This window comes from Vipera berus (assembly GCF_964194415.1).
Source record: "Vipera berus genome assembly, chromosome: 1".
Classification (NCBI taxonomy): domain Eukaryota; kingdom Metazoa; phylum Chordata; class Lepidosauria; order Squamata; family Viperidae; genus Vipera; species Vipera berus.
In genome coordinates, this window is record NC_138202.1 from 37,547,726 (window position 1) to 37,568,671 (window position 20,946).

At 36.4% G+C, this 20,946-nt stretch overlaps 1 protein-coding gene across 2 annotated transcripts in view; it reads right to left on the reverse strand.

The window, feature by feature from the left end:
* Nucleotides 1-1,769: 1,769 nt before the first annotated feature.
* The window catches only part of EML1 (EMAP like 1), a 149,706-nt gene continuing 130,529 nt past the window's right edge, over nucleotides 1,770-20,946 (reverse strand). For both annotated transcript variants that reach the window (XM_081336730.1, XM_081336729.1), the window contains 7 exons: nucleotides 15,717-15,784; nucleotides 10,416-10,504; nucleotides 8,181-8,278; nucleotides 7,060-7,147; nucleotides 6,801-6,896; nucleotides 5,431-5,561; nucleotides 1,770-3,234 (listed from right to left, as the gene is read on the reverse strand). In XM_081336730.1, the coding sequence (XP_081192856.1) occupies nucleotides 3,109-3,234; nucleotides 5,431-5,561; nucleotides 6,801-6,896; nucleotides 7,060-7,147; nucleotides 8,181-8,278; nucleotides 10,416-10,504; nucleotides 15,717-15,784 (696 nt within the window). In that variant the 3' untranslated portion in view covers nucleotides 1,770-3,108. The remainder of the gene's footprint in view (nucleotides 3,235-5,430; nucleotides 5,562-6,800; nucleotides 6,897-7,059; nucleotides 7,148-8,180; nucleotides 8,279-10,415; nucleotides 10,505-15,716; nucleotides 15,785-20,946) is intronic.

Genomic DNA, 20,946 nt, shown 5'->3' on the forward strand with positions numbered 1-20,946 from the left:
AAGAACTAAAGAGCCTCTTGTTGCGAGTGAAGGAGAGTGCAAAAGTTGGGTTGAAACTAAACATTAAGAAAACCAAGATCATGGCATCCGGCCCTCTCAATTCTTGGTAAATAGATGGGAAGAAATGGAGGTAGTGACAGATTTTATTTTTCTGGGCTCCAAGATCACCGAAGACGGGGACTACAGCCAAGAAATTAAAAGACGCTTGCTCCTGGCGATGAAAGCCATGGCAAATCTAGACAGCACACTAAAAAGCAGAGACATCACCCTGCCAACAAAAGTCCGTATAATCAAGGCTATGGTCTTCCCAGTTGCAATGTATGGCTGTGAAAGTTAGACCATAAGAAAGGCTGAGCGCCAAAGAACTGAGGCCTTTGAACTATGGTGCTGGAGAAGACTCCTGTGAGTCCCTTCGACTGCAAGGCGATCAAACTGGTCAGTCCTAGAGGAGATCAACCCTGACTGCTCTTTAGAAGGCCAGATCCTGAAGTTGAAACTCAAATACTTTGGCCACCTAATGAGAAGGAAGGACTCACTGGAGAAGAGCCTAATGCTGGGAAAGGTTGAGGGCAAGAGAAGAAGGGGATGACAGAGAATGAGGTGGCTGGATGGAGTCACTGAAGCAGTAGGCATGAGGCTAAATGGACTCCAGAAGATGGTAGAGGGCAGGAAGGCCTGGAGGAACGTTATCCATGGTGTCGCGATGGGTCGGACAAAACTTCGCAACTAATAACAACAACCATGGTTCACATCCTAACTTCTCTGGGTAAATTTATCGTTATAATTTTAATATGCATTGAAAAAATATTACTAAAAACTCAGGGTGAAGAGTATATAAAAACATTTTAAGAACTATTTTACTTTAACTTTGTATTTTTCAGTATATTTTCCTAATTTTAGAATTGTTCTGATTTTTTCTCTAGTTTTGATTTCTAAAGTATTTTATCTAGTACTGATTTTGTTAAAGGTTTTACTGAGTTTAGATGTTTTGATATAAATTTTGATATTGTATTCACTGCAATTTATTTAAAGTGTTTAGGACATACAATGCAACAAATAAATTCTATCAATAAATTTTGTATCTAGAAATCCAATACTGATGGTTTGACTTCACCTTCTCTGAATAAAAGCTAATAATTACAAATACAAATGCAAAGTTCATGCAGATTCAGATTGCATTGGAAAATTCTTGTATATTGTATTAAAAGTTTCAATGTCAAATTCAACTCATATTGAAAGGTATAATTTTAATTAGAACAGTGCCCTGATGTTTATTGGTGTCCTGCAATTTCAATGTAGCATGTTGGAAATGTAATTTAGAAGACTTCCAATTTATTAAAATTTTAGCCTCTAAAGACTGGAGCTTAATGTTTCCTTTCCATTTGAGGAAAAAAGCCCTTTATTATTTAGCTTTTCCGAGTCTGCTTATAATTTTGTTCATTTCAAATATTTAGATAAATTTCTCCATATAAACAGTAATTTTCAATTGGTTAAACAATAAAAGCTTAAGGGCATGTGAGCTATTTTATGCTATTTCTAGTCTCTTCTTATGCTATAAATACCAGTGCATGAAAAACTCAAGAGCAAAAAAGGGTAAATTGTTCATTATTATGCAGGGCATTCCCAAACATTATGTTTTGCCAAGTGGTTGCATTACATGATTTGACATCAGGCTTCCTCTGCAATGGGACACAGACCTCTCGAATTGAACATTGCTGCACTGACACCTCTAAAAACATAGCAAATATATTAGCCCCAGGGACCAGAAATTTTTTCTTAATGGTTCACATGTTTATTTTTCCATTTCCTCTGCTGTAAGCTTAAAAAGATCTCTTTATACATGATCTACTGGGCCTTAAAATACAAATATACAATATCCATAAGCAAAAGACAAGCTTTGAATGACTATTTCTTATGAACTTCTAACATTTTATACACATATAAACATTCATGCTGATCAACATACAGAATGGTTTCCTCTATCAACCAAATATCTGAGATGGGATCAGACAGGTCATTATTTGTAAGAAATGTTCATTAATCTTTTATCTTTCAATTTAAGTTGGAGCTGTAATTCCTGCTCCTATATTCAAGTTAGAACTGTGGTAGTTCATATTTAGGGCCACAACATCTGTGCTATAAAAATATGGGTAGACATTTTTTCCCCTTCCATTCAACTATATCAGGGGTGTCAAACTGCCAGCCCGCATGCATCATAGTGAAACCAAGCCCACCCCATTGGCGGCAATGGAAAAAAAGTCACGATATGTCACGAGTTTGACACCCCTGAACTACATGGCAGGGGGGGGGAATCTCTCATCTCCTTGCTGCCATCTGGTGTTCATCTGGATTTCTGCAGCATAGATATATTAGCCCTTATAATTTCAGAGACAATAAAATCAAAGCACAATCCAACAGTGTTAATCTTAATGAAATCAATTCTTTAGTTGCAGATCAATGAACGTTCTAATCTTCACATTTCCTCTTTTAAAGGATTTATAACTCTAGTAGCAAATTGGCCAAAAATGTTGTTTGAACCTTTTATTTCATTTCACAGGCAAACCTATGAAGGTTCCACTGAACAACAGAGAACAGCAGGGTTTAATGGCTACTTATCTCACCTTGGTCTAAAGTTTCTGTCTGCTTTCTTCACTGTTTATTAGAAATAGATGTACCATCATCTATGCGATCATTGATATTCTGACAACGTAGTTAGACAGTACAAAGCTGATAAACAATAAAACAGCGAAGCATCCATATGTAATATTAGAATAAGCTTTTTGGTGATTATTTAATAGATTTTTTTTTCATTTATATTGCATAAATATTCAAGCCATGACTTCATTTTAAATTTCAATTTCTTCATATAATATACAACAAAGAGATGATAATTGTTTTTTGAAGTGATGCTTAAGAATAACCAAAATAATTATGGTAAGTAGCCAAGGACTTAACTTTCCTGAGGTTTGTAAGAATCTCGAAATTTCAAAATCACAGTGACTAGGCTAGAGAGTAACTATACTGTTAAATTTCCAATATACATTTTGTACAGAACTTTGATGCAAGGCCAGTTCTTGTTTGCACATATAGCTTCATGCAAGGATTCTCCTAAATAATTCGCCATTGCATAATGCTAGTATCTTTTCCACCTGTGGAGATGAGATGAGTATCTTCATATAGAAAATCTACATTGGTTACATGACTGCTATGTCCACCATACACATGACTTGGAGCCTGAAACACATAAATAAAAAAGGCACATTCAGTAATACAGTCAGAATTGGTAAAGAGAATGGAAACCTGTCAGTTATAGCTAATAGAGGCCAATCTAAAGAAAAATCATGCCATGTTGTTCAGCAGGTGATACCACTTATCTGACCTTGACTCAGCTCAGAAGCTAAGCAAAATCAGACTAGATGTGCAACTACCAGGGAATATCAGGGATGAAAGTTAGACAGGGAAATAAATACAGAGGTAAATTTGTTGTTGTTATTAGTTGCGAAGTCGTATCCGACCCATTGCAACCCCATGGACAGTTCCTCCAGGACTTCCTGTCCTCTACCATCTTCTGGAGTCCATTTAGGCTCACGCCTACTGCTTCAGTGACTCCATCCAGCCACATCATTCTCTGTCGTCCCCTTCTTCTATTGCCCTCAATCTTTCCCAGCATTAGGCTCTTCTCCAGTGAGTCCTTCCTTCTCATTAGGTGGCCAAAGTATTTGAGTTTCAACTTCAGGATCTGGCCTTCTAAAGAGCAGTCAGGGTTGATCTCCTCTAGGACTGACCTGTTTGATCGCCTTGCAGTCCAAGGGACTTGCAGGAGTCTTCTCCAGCACCATAGTTCAAAGGCTTCAATTCTTTGGCGATCAGCCTTTCTTATGGTCCAACTTTCACAGCCATACATTGCAACTGGGAAGACCATAGCCTTGACTATACGGACTTTTGTTGGCAGGGTGATGTCTCTGCTTTTTAGTGTGCTGTCTAGATTTGCCATGGCTTTCCTCCCCAGAAGCAAGCGTCTTTTAATTTCTTGGCTGCAGTCCCCATCTGCAGTGATCTTGGAGCCCAGAAAAATAAAATCTGTCACTACCTCCATTTTTCCCCATCTATTTGCCAGGAATTGAGAGGGCCAGATGCTATGATCTTGGTTTTCTTAATGTTTAGTTTCAACCCAACTTTTGCACTCTCCTTTTTCACTCACAAGAGGCTCTTTAGTTCCTCTTCACTTTCTGCCATTAGAGTGGTATCATCTGCATATCTTAGGTTGTTGATAATTCTCCCGGCAATCTTAATTCCAATTTTTGATTCATCTAGCCGTGCCTTTCTCATGAAGTGCTCTGCATATAAGTTAAATAGGCAGGGTGACAGTATACAACCTTGCCGGACTCCTTTCCCAATTTTGAACCAATCAGTGGTTCCGTATCCAAGAAGCAACACACGGAACAGAGGTGAATACCACTTCAAAAATAACTTCACTAACTTTCCAAGATAATGCACATCATAATCTGTAGCATATCAGATTCATTTAGAGATTTTAGGATATATTTTGAAAGCTATAAAAAAAGAATAAAGCCAATTTTATCTTTAAAATTGTTAAGAATAGCTATAACATTGATGAGCCGTGGTGGCACAGTGGTAAGAATGCAGCGTTGCAGGCTAGCTCTGCTCACTGCTCACTGTTCCAATTCCTTCGATCCTGACCGGCTCAAGGTTGATTCAGCGTTCCATTCTTCTGAGGTTGGTAAAATGAGGACCCAGATTGTTGGGAGCAATATGTTAACTCTATAAACTGCTTAGAGCATGGGTTTCAAACTCGATCATATCATGTGATGTATCGTGATATATTGCGACTTTTTTTTGCCTTTGTGGAGCTGGGGTGGGCATGGCCTGTGCTTGACCTATCTGGCCCACGGGCTGCCAGGTTGACACCCCTGGCTTAGAGTGTACTGTAAAGAACTATGAAGCAGTATATAAGTCTAAGTGCTATTGCTATTTGGTGTAAATGCATTTCCTAGCTTGTTTGAAAAGACAGATATTAAATTATTAAGTTCTTCTAATGTTTTCTGTTTTGTAATTTCTTAAATGAATCATTTTATAATTCTTTGGTGAACAGCTTTCTTTAATTAATATAATTCCATACTATTTTAAAATGCTAATGAGGAAACTTATATAGACCAATGTATTTACTGAATGTGATATAAATTGTTACATAGATAAAATATTATCTAAATATGCATTAAATTCAATAAAAGAAACAAATCTAATTATAAATTAATTGAGCTTCTCTAATTATTAAAATAACTGAAACAATGTTAAAGTTGGCAGAATACAAATAAGACATAAGCTCTTAAAAATATTCAAATCAAATGGTATGAATGCTTTAATCAGAACAATTTATATAAATAGTCTCTAATATAGTTGGTGCCTTACCCTAAACTGTGAACATGGGTAAGAAAAGAGATGTACTTTGCCAAAGTCATCACCAGTTGATAATAAATTTCTTTCATGTGAGCGACAAAGAGCATTTATATCTGTGCCATCTGAACCTTCTGGCCACACACCTAAAACAAGAAATAATAATTTATATATTCAACTTTTTGACTTCTTGCCCAAACTGTAAATCTATCCACATTACATTTCTGAATTGCTTAAAACATGGTATCAAACAATCCAGGTCCCATTTCTTGGTGCATATCAGAATATGGATTTCCCAGATAGAAACAGAGACTGAAACGTGTGCTGACATACAGCACTGGTTTAAGACAAAAAAAGTGTTTTGTTAGACTGGTATATGTGCAGGTTTAGAAAACACAGGCTGTGTAAATATATCATGGCTATACCATGGATTGTTCAATATTTGACAATAGCTAGATTTAAATTATACAATATAAACCATGGTTTGTAAATAATGATAGCTAGATTCATAAGATGGTCTGATACAGAGCCATGTAATGCTCATTATGGCTTAGCACAAAGTATAAAACCAGATCAAATATGCTGCTGTGAGGGGGAGAAATGGAATTTATGTAGATTACAATGTAGTAGTAACAATAGTAGTGCTATTAAATTTATCATGTGCCTACAACTATGAAGAATACAAAATGGAATAGAAACAGGTATTAATACTTTAGCCAGGACAAATCAATTTAAAAAATCATACTATAAAATAGCCTTAACCTGTTACTAGAAGTGAATGAAAGGTAATGCCTCCAATATTATAAATATAAATATAGAGCCTTGGTGGAGCAGTGGGCTAATGCCTCCTTAAGTAACACCAGCTGCCTGCAATTAGTGCAGGTTCAAGTCCCACCAGGCTCAAGGTTGACTCAGCCTTCCATCCTTCCGAGGTAGGTAAAATGAGGACCCAGACTGTTGGGGGCAATTAAGCTGACTTTGTAATAATGCTGCTGGGGGGGGGGGGGGGCGAAAGCGCTAATAAGCAGGCATATACATAGAATGAAGGCTATTGCTAAGCACATTGATTTGTGCTTCTTAGATTGTAAGCCGCCCTGAGTCTTCGGAGAAGGGCGGGATATAAATGGGATTTATATATATATATATATATATATATATATATATATATATATATATATATATATATATATATATATATATATATATATATATATATATATATATATATATATATATATATATATATATATATATATATATATATATATATATATATATATATATATATATATATATATATATATATATATATATATATATATATATATATATATATATATATATTATATTGCCTAGAGATGGCACTACTAAAGTCATATACTTACCAAAAACATGAAATCCTAGAGTACATGTATAAGTAGCCCATTCTATATCTCTAGTGGTTTCAACACTTACTACTTGCTTACAAGCCGAAGGAACCCCTGTTAAGAATAAAAAATGGGGAATGAAAAAAGATGTAACATTAATGATAAAGAATAACAATTAAGTGAAAACTAAAAGACCAAAGATAATCTTCTCTGTAATGGAATCTTGGTACTAAAGAACATATTCTGTATTAAGGGCAATATATTATTTGTTACTTACAGTATAGGATTTCATAGTCTCCTGAATTAGACACAAGATACTGAGAGCTAGCAGACCAATCCAAGTGAGTAATGAAACTGGAATGACCCTATGAAGAGAGATGCATTATATTAATTCCAACAGCATAATGTTCTTCAGTATAATTGTACTGCTACTATTACATATAAAAAGCTATTTTATTCACATTATACATAGTTCTATCTTGCAACAAACCAGAAGTTGTGGAATGTTTCCAGTGGAGTGACTAAAAAACTAACAACCTCTTTTTCCACTGTGAAAAATCAAAAGAACCAAGAGGTATTCGGCCTCATGGGGTAAATCAGATAGGACACATGACCAGATGAGCTAATACTACCTGTAATGCTACATTGACAGAATCTTGCAAGCCTGAAAGTACATTTTTCTCTCCCCTCTCATCTCTTTTACAGACCAAAAAACTAGGGTGGGTGTCTTCTGAGACTTTTATCCCACTATCCAACTATGGACTAAACTGTTTCTTAGCTGACCGTTCTCTTGGAAGCATGTTTATGCCCAGTCTCCCAATGTCTTTCTCACATACCATTATTCTTTGACCTTAAAAACTTCTATTTGCCTTGTACATTTATTTTATGGTAATCCTAACTATATAATTTGAATGAGAAATCAGTAACTCATTCTCCAGTATCAAAATGATTTTAATTATTGGTTCATAAGTGCAATGAATTCTCAACTATTTACTTTTTTGTTTTTGAACCCCAAATTATTGTTACTGTCTACCTGGAAGCAATGCAAATAAAAATATATGTCAAAAGACTCACTCTATTCAACTCATCAATCAGTGCAGGACATCACTAACATCCTAGTCCTAAAGCTTGAGGAACAGCCATGTTTTTAGACCTTCTGAATGGCCAACAAAGTTGGGGCCATGCACACTTTAGGGGAGGAATAGTGTTCTCCAAGGTAGGCACCATTACATAGAATATTTAATCATTTAAATATAACTAATTTTTCAATAGAATTAAATATTTTCAAATATTTTTATTATTCCTAAACTTTGAAGACCTCACATAAATCAACTGGGAATACTAAATAAATAAAAAATAAGCAAGTATGCCTAACAATGTAATAAGATTTTGACTTACTGAACATTTGCCAATTCTACTGTATTTTCTTCCATTGTCACTAACACTGTATATATAAATGCAATTGTCATGAGAACCTATTGCCAAGAAGTTGCCATCTGCAGAAAAAAACAATAAAACTATAATCACACTGATGAAACCAGAGATGCAATTTGAGCAAGAATTTTAAAAGATCTGGAAATGAGATTACATACATGACAAAATCCCTTTCTCCTACATGAATCGATGTTTTAGTTTAAATCTGAGGCCCTATTTCAAGGAATGAAGACATCTAAGTTTATTAATTGATATAAATCATTTCAATGATACTTTGTCATATTCTCTCCTTAAAGCATTTCCAAAGCTTTTTAGACTTGTGGCATATGGAGTTAAACTCTGATGACTGCTTTTAAAAAATGAATTCTTAGCTGATTTTTATCATAGGATTTGTTTAATTTCATTATTCATATTTTCTTTTGTACAAGGAATTGAATTGAGGGGGCCACCATAATTCAATTTCAGGTTTTATTAATTACTAGGATTATAATAATAGGATATATTTCACTGAGAGCTTTTATTCAATCATAAAAACAATAAGATATTAGAAAATGTAAGACTTGCTTGGCTGCTCAAGGGGCAATATTTTTGCTGTTATATTTATTAATAAGATTTTTGTACTGTATATTTTTGTTTTTATTTATTTATTGTTTTTATTGATCCTTGTTTGCTGCTCATAATCACATTTGGTGAGCTGAACAGCTATATAAAATTAATTAATTGGTTACTTATATTTCATTCAGATCAATGTGACTTGAAAAGAGCAACACTTTGTGGTTTGAATCATGAGAGAGGAATGCACAAGTTCATTGCACTCAGGCAACATAAAAAGTAAGCTTTTAGCATGGTCTGCCAGTGACAAATGGGCAAAAAACATAGTCACAGCAACAATTGGATACTCTGGATCCCCAAAGTAATTAAGATGTGCCCTGACCAAGATTCCCATTACTACAAGAGAGAAGGGAATTGTACCTATGTGGTTAAATTCTACCATATTTGCTTATTTGTTTATTTTTATCTATTTAGATAATTTATATGGCTGCCCACTCACTTTCAGTGACTCTAGGCAGCTTACAAAAAATAAAAACCCAATACTACAAAGAGTAAAAACAATAGCTTCCCCCACCTCTCCTAGGGACAACAAGTAATCAAACAAGCCACTCAGTGGGCCCCATCCCAACTCTGGGTTCCTCGTTAAAGTCTGCTTCTTATAACCATATTTGATGTCACATCAAACTTCTCAGCTCCACATCCAGAAAATATTAGCATAATGTTCATCTTAAAAGGTAAAGGTAAAGGTTCCCCCGCACATGCGTGCTAGTCATTTCAGACTCTAGGGGCCGGTGCTCATCTCCGTTTCAAAGCCGAAGAGTCAGCGCTTGTCCGAGGACGTCTCCGTGGTCAAGTGGCCAGCATGACTAGACGCCAAAGGCACACGGAACACTGTTACCTTCCCACCGTAGTGGTCCCTATTTTTCTACTTGCATTTTTACGTGCTTTCAAACTGCTAGGTTGGCAGAAGCTGGGACGAGTAACAGGCACTCACTCTGTTATGTGGCACTCGGGATTCGACCCGCCAAACTGCCGACCTTCTGATCGACAAGCTCAGCATCCTAACCCTCTGAGCCACCTCATCCCTTAATGTTCATCTTAGATTAGGACAAAGTTGATGCATATGGATTTTTGACACAACACTTCATTATTCTACTCAGTGCTTTTTTTGTAAAAGAAAAAGGTGCCAGAACTCACACATGTCATACAACCCACTTTGCCTACCCTACAAGGTTCCATCCAAAAAAGGTGCTGGAACTCCGTTCTGGGCGTTCTATGAGAAAAAAAGCCCTGATTCTACTATTTTCAAAGGGATTCTAGTAACATGGTGCAAGAGCTTAATCCAGAAACACCTAAATCAAAAGAACTGACTGAAATGCCAACTCATGGTAGCTGCATTATGCCAAAAGGAAATGATATGAATTTGCAATTGATGAAAAAAATAAGAAATTTCAGCTTCAGTTGAAATGTTATTCTGATTAAACAAATCAAAATATATTCACTATTCACTATTTTATTTACAGAGATTCTGAGTAGCAGAAGCAAGAATTGCAAAACTCTTATTTATGGAGATTAATAAATATGTTAGGAAAATTCTTTTTTGATTAACCAACTGATCAAATGATGCCAAACTAAACAACTCCAAACCTGGTGAGTAACGCATTGTGGACAGCTGTTCATTTCCATCTGTATGTACAGTGACCAAATCCTTTGTTTCAGTATCAAACACAAACCACCTGTTAAAAAACATTAAGAGGAAAAGTTGCTTCATATGAAAGCTGTTGAATCAGATCAAACTAGCCTTAGTTCAGCCTTTACCAACTTTGTATCCTCCACATAAACAGTATCTGTTGGTAGCCCTTAATCCTTTTGGTTTACAAGGGATATAAACTATTACTCTAAACATTAAAAGGATGATAGATATAATTTTAGCATAAAAACTAAACTATTAAGATTAAAAGTTGTAAATAAATAAACAAACTGAAACAGGGAAGAGCTTTGTTTCAACCCTAGTGGCTATTTATTTTGTGATATGGATCCCATTAGAGAAAGTCAAATACGTTTTTTAATGCCAAAAGTATCCATGGCTTAAACCACAAAATGTAGCCTAATAGTGTGGAGTAGACAATATACAACATGGACCTAAACCACATACTGTATACCTTTATAAATTGTTATGAACATCCTGAGTTGAACACAGGAAGCAGCTAACAACCAAAGAGTCTGTTTCAAACAGGGTAACCTGGATCCCTCCAGGAAGCATCACTCACTGTCCATGCTGTAGAATCCTGGAATATCTATAGTTCTGAAGCATGTCCCACAACTATCATATAAAAAGCCAATTAAAATAGTCCAGGCTTCATGTTACCGACACTTGAATTACTGACATGATGTCAATGCTGCTAACATCGGATGTTCTTGCTTTGACAACATAGGGAGATGTAGCCTTTTTCTTTCCTATGCTTTACTCTTAGAATTAGGAGGAGGAATGTAATGGTAGTTAGTTAGACATAACAATTCAGGGAGATGATAAGAAATGGTGGGTTAGAGAAGGGAGGGTAAACTTGCATTTCAAAATAATTGGAGAATGTGATTTATGACTGTTAAATAGAGGAGGGAATTGTGCTTTGATACTATATGTGTAGGGGAAGGGAATTCAGATTTCGGCTTGGACCATGTACGTGCTGATGCTATGCAACTTGAATAGAGATTCTTTAAGGTAAACAATGCCTCGAAGTTCTTTGAAGAGTTTCATCTGTCGGAACCATGACACCCCAAGTCTCTCCTCCAGACAAAGACTCAGCTATTTTTTCAGCTTTATGCAATAAAAGACATTTCTTGACTAAGACACAGTATTATGTGGCATTCATAACTGAAGATGGATCCAGGATGACCCCAAATGGAAATCTGTATTTAGGGGGGAACCCCAAACCTTTTCAGAACAACAAAGGTATCTCTAAAATTTTGAAATCAGGCTCCCCAAGTCTGCCTTCTCTTTCTCTCTCTCTCCCTCCCTCTCCCCCCACCCCACCCCCCGGTCTCTCTCTCTCACACACACATACGGTCACACAGAGTAACACTTGTTACAGGATATAACATGTTAGAACTCCAGGGCTGCAGTGTTACTGCTCTAACTTCTTGATTTAATATACAGTGTTGGGCATTGTGTAATGGTTAAAAGTAGGTCCAACATAGCTTTTCAGCACAATTTTTTTTATGTGGTGGGGAATTTTACCTGCAAAAGAGCAGAAGGATGGACTCTTAAGGTTCAGCATGAAGTCTTCAGTGACCCTATATATCACAACTAGCAAGGCTCTATCATGGGACTGGCACAAACAATTAAAAAAACTTATCTTCAGCAGTCTAATAACAAAACTGAGATAGATACTAGTAATAGGATGCCCTAGATCAGGGTTTTTTAACTGGTGGTACGTGTATCACTGATGGTACTTTGGCACCTGGCAGGGGGTATGCGACCACCTTAAACAAGCATAGTGGGGGAGGAGAATATGCTGAACCGGCAGCAGTGCCACACAAGCCTGTGCGAGACACAGCTGGAGCTGCAGGGCTTGGGAGTAGCCCCAGGATCACTGCACGTAGCTACATGCTGATCGGTGCTTCAGGGTTGCAGGGGCGACGCAGAAACCCCAGGATCGGTGCTTCCGGCACACCCGGAAGAGAAAAGGAGGAGGAAGGGAGAGAGGAGAGGCTATAAAAGGAACAGGTTTTGGCAGAAGAGGGTGGGAAAGACAACGGGAGAAAGAGAAAGGGACTGAGAAAGAGAGACAGAGAAGTACAAACTCGAGGAAAGAAATCAGCTGGAAAGCAAAAGGGGAGAGAGGAAAGGATATAAAAGGAGGAGGCTGGGAGAAAAGAGAGGATATAAAAGGAGGGGAGAGAAGAGAGGATATAAAAGGAAGAGGGAGAGAAGAGAAGATATAAAAGGAGGAGAGGGAAAGAGGAGGGGATATAAAAGGAGGGGGAGAAAAGAGGATATAAAAGAATGAGGGGGGAGAGAGGAGAGGATACAAAAGGAGGAGGGGTGAGAAATCTGTTAGAGTTTTGCCCCATTTTATGACTTTTCTTGCCACATTTGTTAAGTGAATCACTGCAGTTGTTAAATTAGTAACATGGTTAAGTGAATCTGGTTTCCCCATTGATTTTGCTTGGCAGAAGGTTGCAAAAGGGATCACATGACCGTGGGACAATGTGTCCATTATAAATATGAATCAGTTGCCAAGCATCCGAATGTAAATCACATGATCCTGAGGATGCTGCAATGGTCATAAGTGTGAAAAATAGTCATAACTCACTTTTTTCAGTGCCGCTGTAACTTCGAACAGTCACTAAGCGAACTGTTGTAAGTCGAGGACTACCTGTACTTTATCACTTTTTTCCTTTTTTTTTTTGATCATCAAGTTTTTGACACCTTGCTAGGTGACTGGTATACTCGAATACTGTCATATCGTAAAAGTGGTACAATCTGTGAAAAGGTTGAAAAGCCCTGCCCTAGATGACACTGCGTCTCACATAAGACCAGGTGGTTGTTAATGAAAAACTGCCCAAACCAAGCATAATCAATCTCATATAATATTAGTATACTGATAGCATTTGATACTGAGCCATGTACCAAACAATCCTAAAATGGTTCTTTGAGTTGAGTTTAGCTTGATTAAATAAAAATGTCTTTGCTGTGAATAGACCATAAAGGAACTCATTCAATAGGTCTGCTTTTGTAGTTGCATAGTTTTTGCCATCTTTTATTCTAGTTTACCACTGTATTGCTTTTTATGTTTGATTTATTAACTGTCTAGAATTGTTGGGAGTTCTGCTGGTGTACAAATATCTTGTATTCCTTGGCTTTGAATGTTGTGATTCAGGGTCAGCCTGTGGGTTCGGCAGTTGGGTCGGATGACTCGGATGACTCAGATGAGGGGGAGGAGGGGGGTGTTGAAGAAGAACTTGCTGATGATGGCTTGGAGGCTCCGCAGAGCCCCCAGCCAGGCCCCTCTTACTTGGTGGAAACCCAGCTGTGTGAGCCCGACAGTGTGGATGAAGATGACCCACAGCTGGCCCTGTTCAAGGACGCCCGACGCAGGAGGCAGTCAAGTAGGAGCAAGCAGAGAAAGGCTGTGGGACTTCTCGGAAGGAGGCAAAGAGAGGCCACGCCCTGAACTCTTATAAAGGGAGTGTTTGGGGGAGGGCTGGTTTGCTGAAAGCAACCGCTCCGATAGAGGATCAAAGCTCCGGTATCTTGTTTCATGTTTTGTTTGTTTGTGTAATAAATTTGGCAGACGTATTCCAGCCTCTGCCGTTTGTACAGGGGTTGCCTTTCTGCAAGGCCGGTAGCAGGCTGGTACAGAACATTGAACATGAGATTACATGTTATTTCAGAATGTCAAATACTTAAAATGTGAGATGGCAACAATTCAGGATGAGGACATGTAAGAAATGTATCAGTTACTATTACAATCATTACTCTTCTTCCTTTAAGAAACTTTGTCTTAACTCATATACAATGGCAATCTTTATATGAATTTGGATCAAATTTAACTTAAAATAACATATGACATTCCGGATATAATTTCATGGTTCCCTGAGAAAATATTCTATAAAATTCATCTTAACTGAGAAAAAGGCCAATTTAGGAAGCATGCCACTGAGAGTTCCTTATTGCAATAATAATTTTTTTAGTAATTATACTTTATTTATTTATTAAATTGATATAGCTAAACTTAATCCTAGCAATATTTTGAACTGTGTAATTGTCATAGTGTGGAATATAAACAATCAGGAAAATACAACTGCTTTATAAATACTGTGACACAACAAAATCTTTACCATGGTTAAAATTTCTAAGCATAAGAATTAATTGTTAAAAATAAAAAAGTAAAACTTTATATCGGACAGCATGATTTTGTAAGATAACTTGAGCAGTTCTTTAAAATCTCAGTTAGTATGCTTGATGTGTAAAATAACCTTTGTTACATTTTTATACATAAATATTCACAAAATATTTGTGAGATATTTTAAACAGTTGTGATACACCATATGTTACAACTCTAGATTTTATCTGTTTCCTTCTATTGGCAGAAGTGTTTAATTTAGTGTAAGTGGAACAGTTTAGTAGAACAGTTGCTGGAATTGGGTATGTTTACTCTAATGAAGAGAAGGATGAGGGGGTGACATGATAGCTGTGTTCCAATATCTCAGGGGCTGCCACAAAGAAGAGGGAGTCAAGCTATTCTCCAAAGCACCTGAAGGCAGGACAAGAAGCAACAGATGGAAACTAACCAAGGAGAGAAGCAACCTAGAACTAAGGAGAAATTTCCTGACAGTTAGAACAATTAATCAGTGGAACAACCTGCCTCCAGAAGCTGTGAATGCTCCAACACTGGAAGTTTTTAAGAAGAAACTGGACAACCATTTGTCTTGTCTTCAACTGAACAAGAGATGAAGCTAAGTTTCAATGAACTTTCCTCCTTGTGCTGCACTCTCTGCCATTCTATAGTGTTCCAAAATAACTAGCAACATTCTGAATCAGATTAGGGACATAAAGAAAAAATAGAAAAAATAGGGAGAATTACCTCCATTTTCATTCCACTAAACCATTAGTTGGAGGAATATCATTAAACTCCTATGTATTTTCAAAAAGTGGGAAACTTTTACTCCTTGTAGTCTTCAATTTATAACCACAACTGGGAGCAGCATTTCTGTTGCTAAAACAGGTGGTTGTTAAGCGCATTATAAATAAATAAATAAATAAATAAATTATGCTTACTCAGGGGATGCCGAGACAGTCGTAAGTAAAAGGACCAGCTATAAGTCGCTATTTTTAGTGTCACTGGAACTCTGAAGAGTCGCTGAAGAAATGGCTATTGGTTGAAGATTCCCTGTATTTAATGACTATAAAAACCCATTACCTGAGGCAACATGTTTAAGACTTACCTTCCAGTTAGCGTTCCTACGGCAACTACAGACCCTGAAGGATGAAAACCAGAAGACTGTGCTGCATCCTATAATGTTCCAAAAGAATTATATTTGTTCAATGATTACAGCCATTCAAACATTTATATATAAAGCAAATAGTTACAAAAACATCCTATGCTCTCCTATTCTTTACACGATATGTTTTAAATAAATCTTCTCAACTGTTAATTCAGTTTACTTAACGTGTCACTAGGGAAAGACAGAGAGGAAATGGATTATTCTACATTTCCCAGAAAGAAATGCCTCGAAGTCATAAAAAATAATTTTGTGGTGCAAAGTTTGAAACATAATTTAAATATTCATATTGAACTGTGGCATTGAAAATAAGATTATACAGGTAACAGCATACTCTCAGAGAAATATATGTAATAAATTTTAGCTATCACCAACAGTATGAATAAAGTTCCTAAGATATTAAGTCATCAATATATAGGATAAAGAACTTGATTAACAATGTGAAATCATTTTTTTTAATATGAGACTTCTATAAGTGTTCATGTAACAGAATTATGCATTTTTTAAAAGGATATTAAGGCCAATATATTAAGGCTAAATGGAGATGCTAGGATTCCAAAACTGAATATATGTACCAAAAAACTTGCCAAAATCAAATAAATCCTTGAGCCCACTTGGGAGAGAAAATTGGGGCCATATAGAATGCTGTTCCTACCCTGGTGCCTGGAGGCTGTTAAAGGAGCTGGAAGAGGGAAATCTGTGAAATCTGGGTATCCTCCTGGACTTAAATCCTGTTCAAAGAGTAGGTAGCAGTAAGAGCTAGGAGGGCCTATGCACAGCTTCATAATGTTTGCCAATTGTGCCCATTCCTGAATCAAGAGGCTCATGCCCTGGTGATCCCCTGTCACCCTTATGAGACAGACCATGTAAGAAACATGACCTGCTCAAAGCAAGCTCTGCATCTACACAAAATGACATCTAAGCCAGAATCATTTATATGTTATCCTATAGCTAATGTAACATGAAAATCATTCAGTGGTATGAAGTACAAAGCAAGGTGAATAAGGGATTGATTGGATCTTCTTGGAAAAAATAATCCATTTTCATTTATTTTGCCTGGATTTCTGTCCATTGCTATAAAGAGAAGTTTGCCAAATAAAATCACATAATGAAACTATACCAAAAAGAATTAAAAAATAACCATAGATTGCATTACATCCAATCAAATAACTAAAATACAATAAAAATAAAATAAAATAGGAAAAATTTTACCTGGGGACCCAGTTAGACCATGATTTATAACTAAAAAATTCGAATTCATGTAGTTTTGCTCTATATTGACTTTTGGCTGTATCTCACCTTACTGGAGGATGGGGGGCAGGTATTGCTTTTTATTGTTTTTATATTGAGTTTTTATCTTTGTAAATCACCTGGACTCCCTGAGAGTAAATTGGGCTGCCTTATAAATTTTTATAAATAAACAAATATAACATCCAAAATACATTTTATTTTATGCAAATAAGCTAAATAAAAAAAACCTCAAAAACTGAGCATGCATAAATAATACAGATAGACTACTAATCACCATAGTGGCATTAGTTAGCTGCCTGACTAGAATGGTGAACATAGACATACTATGTTTTGTTTCTTTTTTTATGTATATAAATTCACTATAGGCACCAGTCTAGAAAGCAGGAGATTGTGATTGAGTCTTAGCCATGAAAGCCAGCTGAGTGACTTTGGGCCAGTCACTCTCTCTCTCTCAGCCCAACCCCCCTCACAGAGTTGTTGTTGTGGGGAAAATAAGTGGAGGAAGTGTAATGGATGTGTTCACCAGTTACTTGTAAAAATAATAAAGGCAGGATACAAATAAATAAATCTACCAAAGATTATGGTTACCTAATTATTAGTCAAGCACTAAACTATGAATACTCAACATTTTTTTCAGCACTCAAAGTAAAATAAACTGAGATTTGTTAAACTGATTTTTACAATTAGCTGACTGAATAGTAACTTTAAAAGTGAACAACACTCAGGAAGTATAGGAAGCTTGGATGAATGCCTGTACAGTATTGCTGTGGATGATATTTCAAACGTGAAGAGTCTTTTAAATTGAAGCACACCATGCTTGAAATAAAAACTTGTTATGAAATCCTCAGCATGTTATATGATAGTTGTCCATATGGTGCTGGCCTTATGCTCTACAAGTAGATCTAACAGACTATTATTATTATTTTTTATTGAAAAGTTTTAACATACAACTTTCCTTTAAAACCCCCCCTCCCCCTCCCTTCTCCCTCCCCCCTACCTCTCCCCCCTCCCCCCCTCCCCCCCGACTTCCCAGAGCTAAATACAAGGTATATAAAAAAAACAATCATAAACAACCATATACTAACAACTATAAACTCTAAAATCCATAACTCTCTAGCTTATATAGGATAAAACAAACCTTAGTAATATTGAATATATATAAAAAAACTAAAAGAAAAAAAGAAAAAAAGAAAGAAGACTTATTCAAATGCTACATAAAACTTCTTAACCCTATACTTGTTCTGGATAAACTCAATCCATTTTCTCCATTCCATAATATAGCGTTCTTGCGAGTGATCTTTCAAATAGGCCGAAATCTTCGCCATTTCTGCCAGGTCGGAAACCTTTAAAGTCCACTCTTCTATGGTCGGCAGTTCCTCTTTCTTCCAATACTGACCTATCAAAAGTCTTGCTGCCGTAATAAAATTCAACATCAACTTAGTGTCCACAACTGTAGCATCTGTAATTATTCCCAACAAAAAAAGTTGCGGACAAAACTTTATCCTCTGTTTAAAAATCTTCTGCATGTTCCACCAGACTTTTATCCAAAAAGCCTTAACCTTTTTACAAGTCCACCATATGTGAAAATATGTTGCGTCTTCATCACCGCACCTCCAACATTTAGGCTGATAATTCGGATACATACTTGCAAGCTTTTTAGGATCTAGATGCCATCTATAAAACATTTTGTAAAAGTTCTCTCTTAGATTTTGAGCTTGTGTGAATTTTACGTTCCTCACCCAAATCTTTTCCCACGTGTCCATTGTAATAACTTCCTGGATGTTTTGGGCCCATTTTATCATACAATCCTTAACAAGTTCTGTTTCCGAATCAATCTCTATCAGCGCAAGATATATCCGTTTAATATGTGCGGGTCCCTGATTTCTAATTTGCTTTATCAAATTTTCATCAGTCATTGTAAAACCATTTTTCTGGTCTTCTTTCCACCTGGCCCGTAACTGAGTATATTGAAACCAGTTTTGAACCACCTTCTCTTCTCGCAAGAGGCTATATGATTTCAAACACCAGACATTTCTTTCCAAACTTAGGATCTCCTTGTACGTAGTCACATCATGTTTGAAACCAGCATGTATATTTTCTATTGCGTGTTTTGGAATTGCCCATAGTGGTATCTTGCAATCTAACTTATGTCTATACTTCTTCCAGACTCTCAGCAATGCCTGTCTTAAAATATGCACTCTAAACACATTGTCTACCTTCTTATCATACAACAAATATGCATGCCAGCCAAACAACAAGTCATGGCCCTCAAGATTTAATAATCTCTCTTGTGTCAAATTAATCCAATCACTTATTCCTACTAATGCAGCAGCTTCATAATATAATTTAAAATTGGGCATTTTAAGCCCACCTCTCTCACGAGTATCCTGCATAATCTTAAGTTTAACTCGTGGCTTTTTCCCTGCCCACACAAATTTATTGATACCTCGCTGCCATTTCTCCAAATTAGAATCTTTCTTAAGGATCGGTATCATTTGAAATAAAAATAAAAATTTAGGCAGGACATTCATTTTCACTGCTGCAATCCGTCCCAACAAAGACAATTGCAATTTTTCCCAACTCTCCAATTCTTTTTGAATTCTCCCCCATAGTTTTTCATAATTATTTTTATATAACTTTGTATTAGAGGGCGACAAAAGCACCCCCAAATATTTAACCCTTTTAACAATCTCAAATCCAGTTAGTCCTTCTAAGAGAGCCTTTTGCGAAACTGTCATATTTCTGGCCAAAATTTTGGTTTTCTGTGTATTAACTTTAAATCCAGAAACCTTCCCATATTGTGTTATTATCTCCATCAGGTCCACAACAGAGTTCTCTGGCTGAGTCACTGTAACAACCAGATCATCTGCGAATGCTCTCAATCTATAATCCTGATCTCTAATTTGTATCCCCTTAATTTTCTCCGAATTCCGTATTTTAGTCAATAATATCTCTAATGTTAACACAAATAACAAGGGCGATAACGGACACCCTTGCCTTGTGCCCTTCTCAATATTACATGCTTCTGTCAAACTATTATTAACTATAATTCGGGCAGTTTGTTTTTGATATAATGCCCTGATCGGTTGCACAAAATTTTCCCCAAAGTCCATTTTATCTAAAACTTTCAACAAAAATTGCCAATTCAATTGATCAAAAGCTTTTTCAGCATCTAAAAAAATTAGCGCCGCAGAGATCTGGTTGTTCCTTTCCAAAAACTCTAACACATCAACTATATGCCTCACATTATTTTTCATTTGCCTACCACTAATAAATCCTGTTTGGTCCCCATGAATCACCTGTTGCAGAACCCTCATCAGTCTATTAGCCAAAACCTTAGCAAATATCTTGTAATCTGTATTTAAAAGCGATATCGGTCTGTAATTTTTAACTTGAGTAGCATCTTGGTCTTCCTTCGGAATCAAGGAAATAAAAGCTGTTCTCCAAGACGGTGGCACCTTTCCCCCCCTCTGGATTGTCTGGAACAGTTCCTTTAACGGTTTTATCATCTCTAATTGTAAATTTTTGTAATAGGCCGCAGTCAAACCATCCGTACCTGGTGCTTTATCCACCTTCAGTTCCTTAATTGCTGTAAAAATTTCTTCTTCTGTAATCAATTGATTAATCCCCTCTTTTTGTACTTGCGTAAGAACCGGGATGCTAGCATTCTCCAAATATATATCAATGTCTTTTTCATTAATTTTCTCCTTAGCATATAATTTAGAATAAAAATCCACAAAAGCGTCCTTGATAAGATCCTGTTGAAACACAACCCTTCCTTTATGCTCAATCTTATCTATATTAGAAGCCCTTTGTTTTTTCCTCAATCTATAAGCTAACCATCTACCTGGTTTATTAGCGTTACAAAAAGTATTATGCCTGGCAAACCGCAGATTGGTTGCCACTTGGTCAGCCATTAATT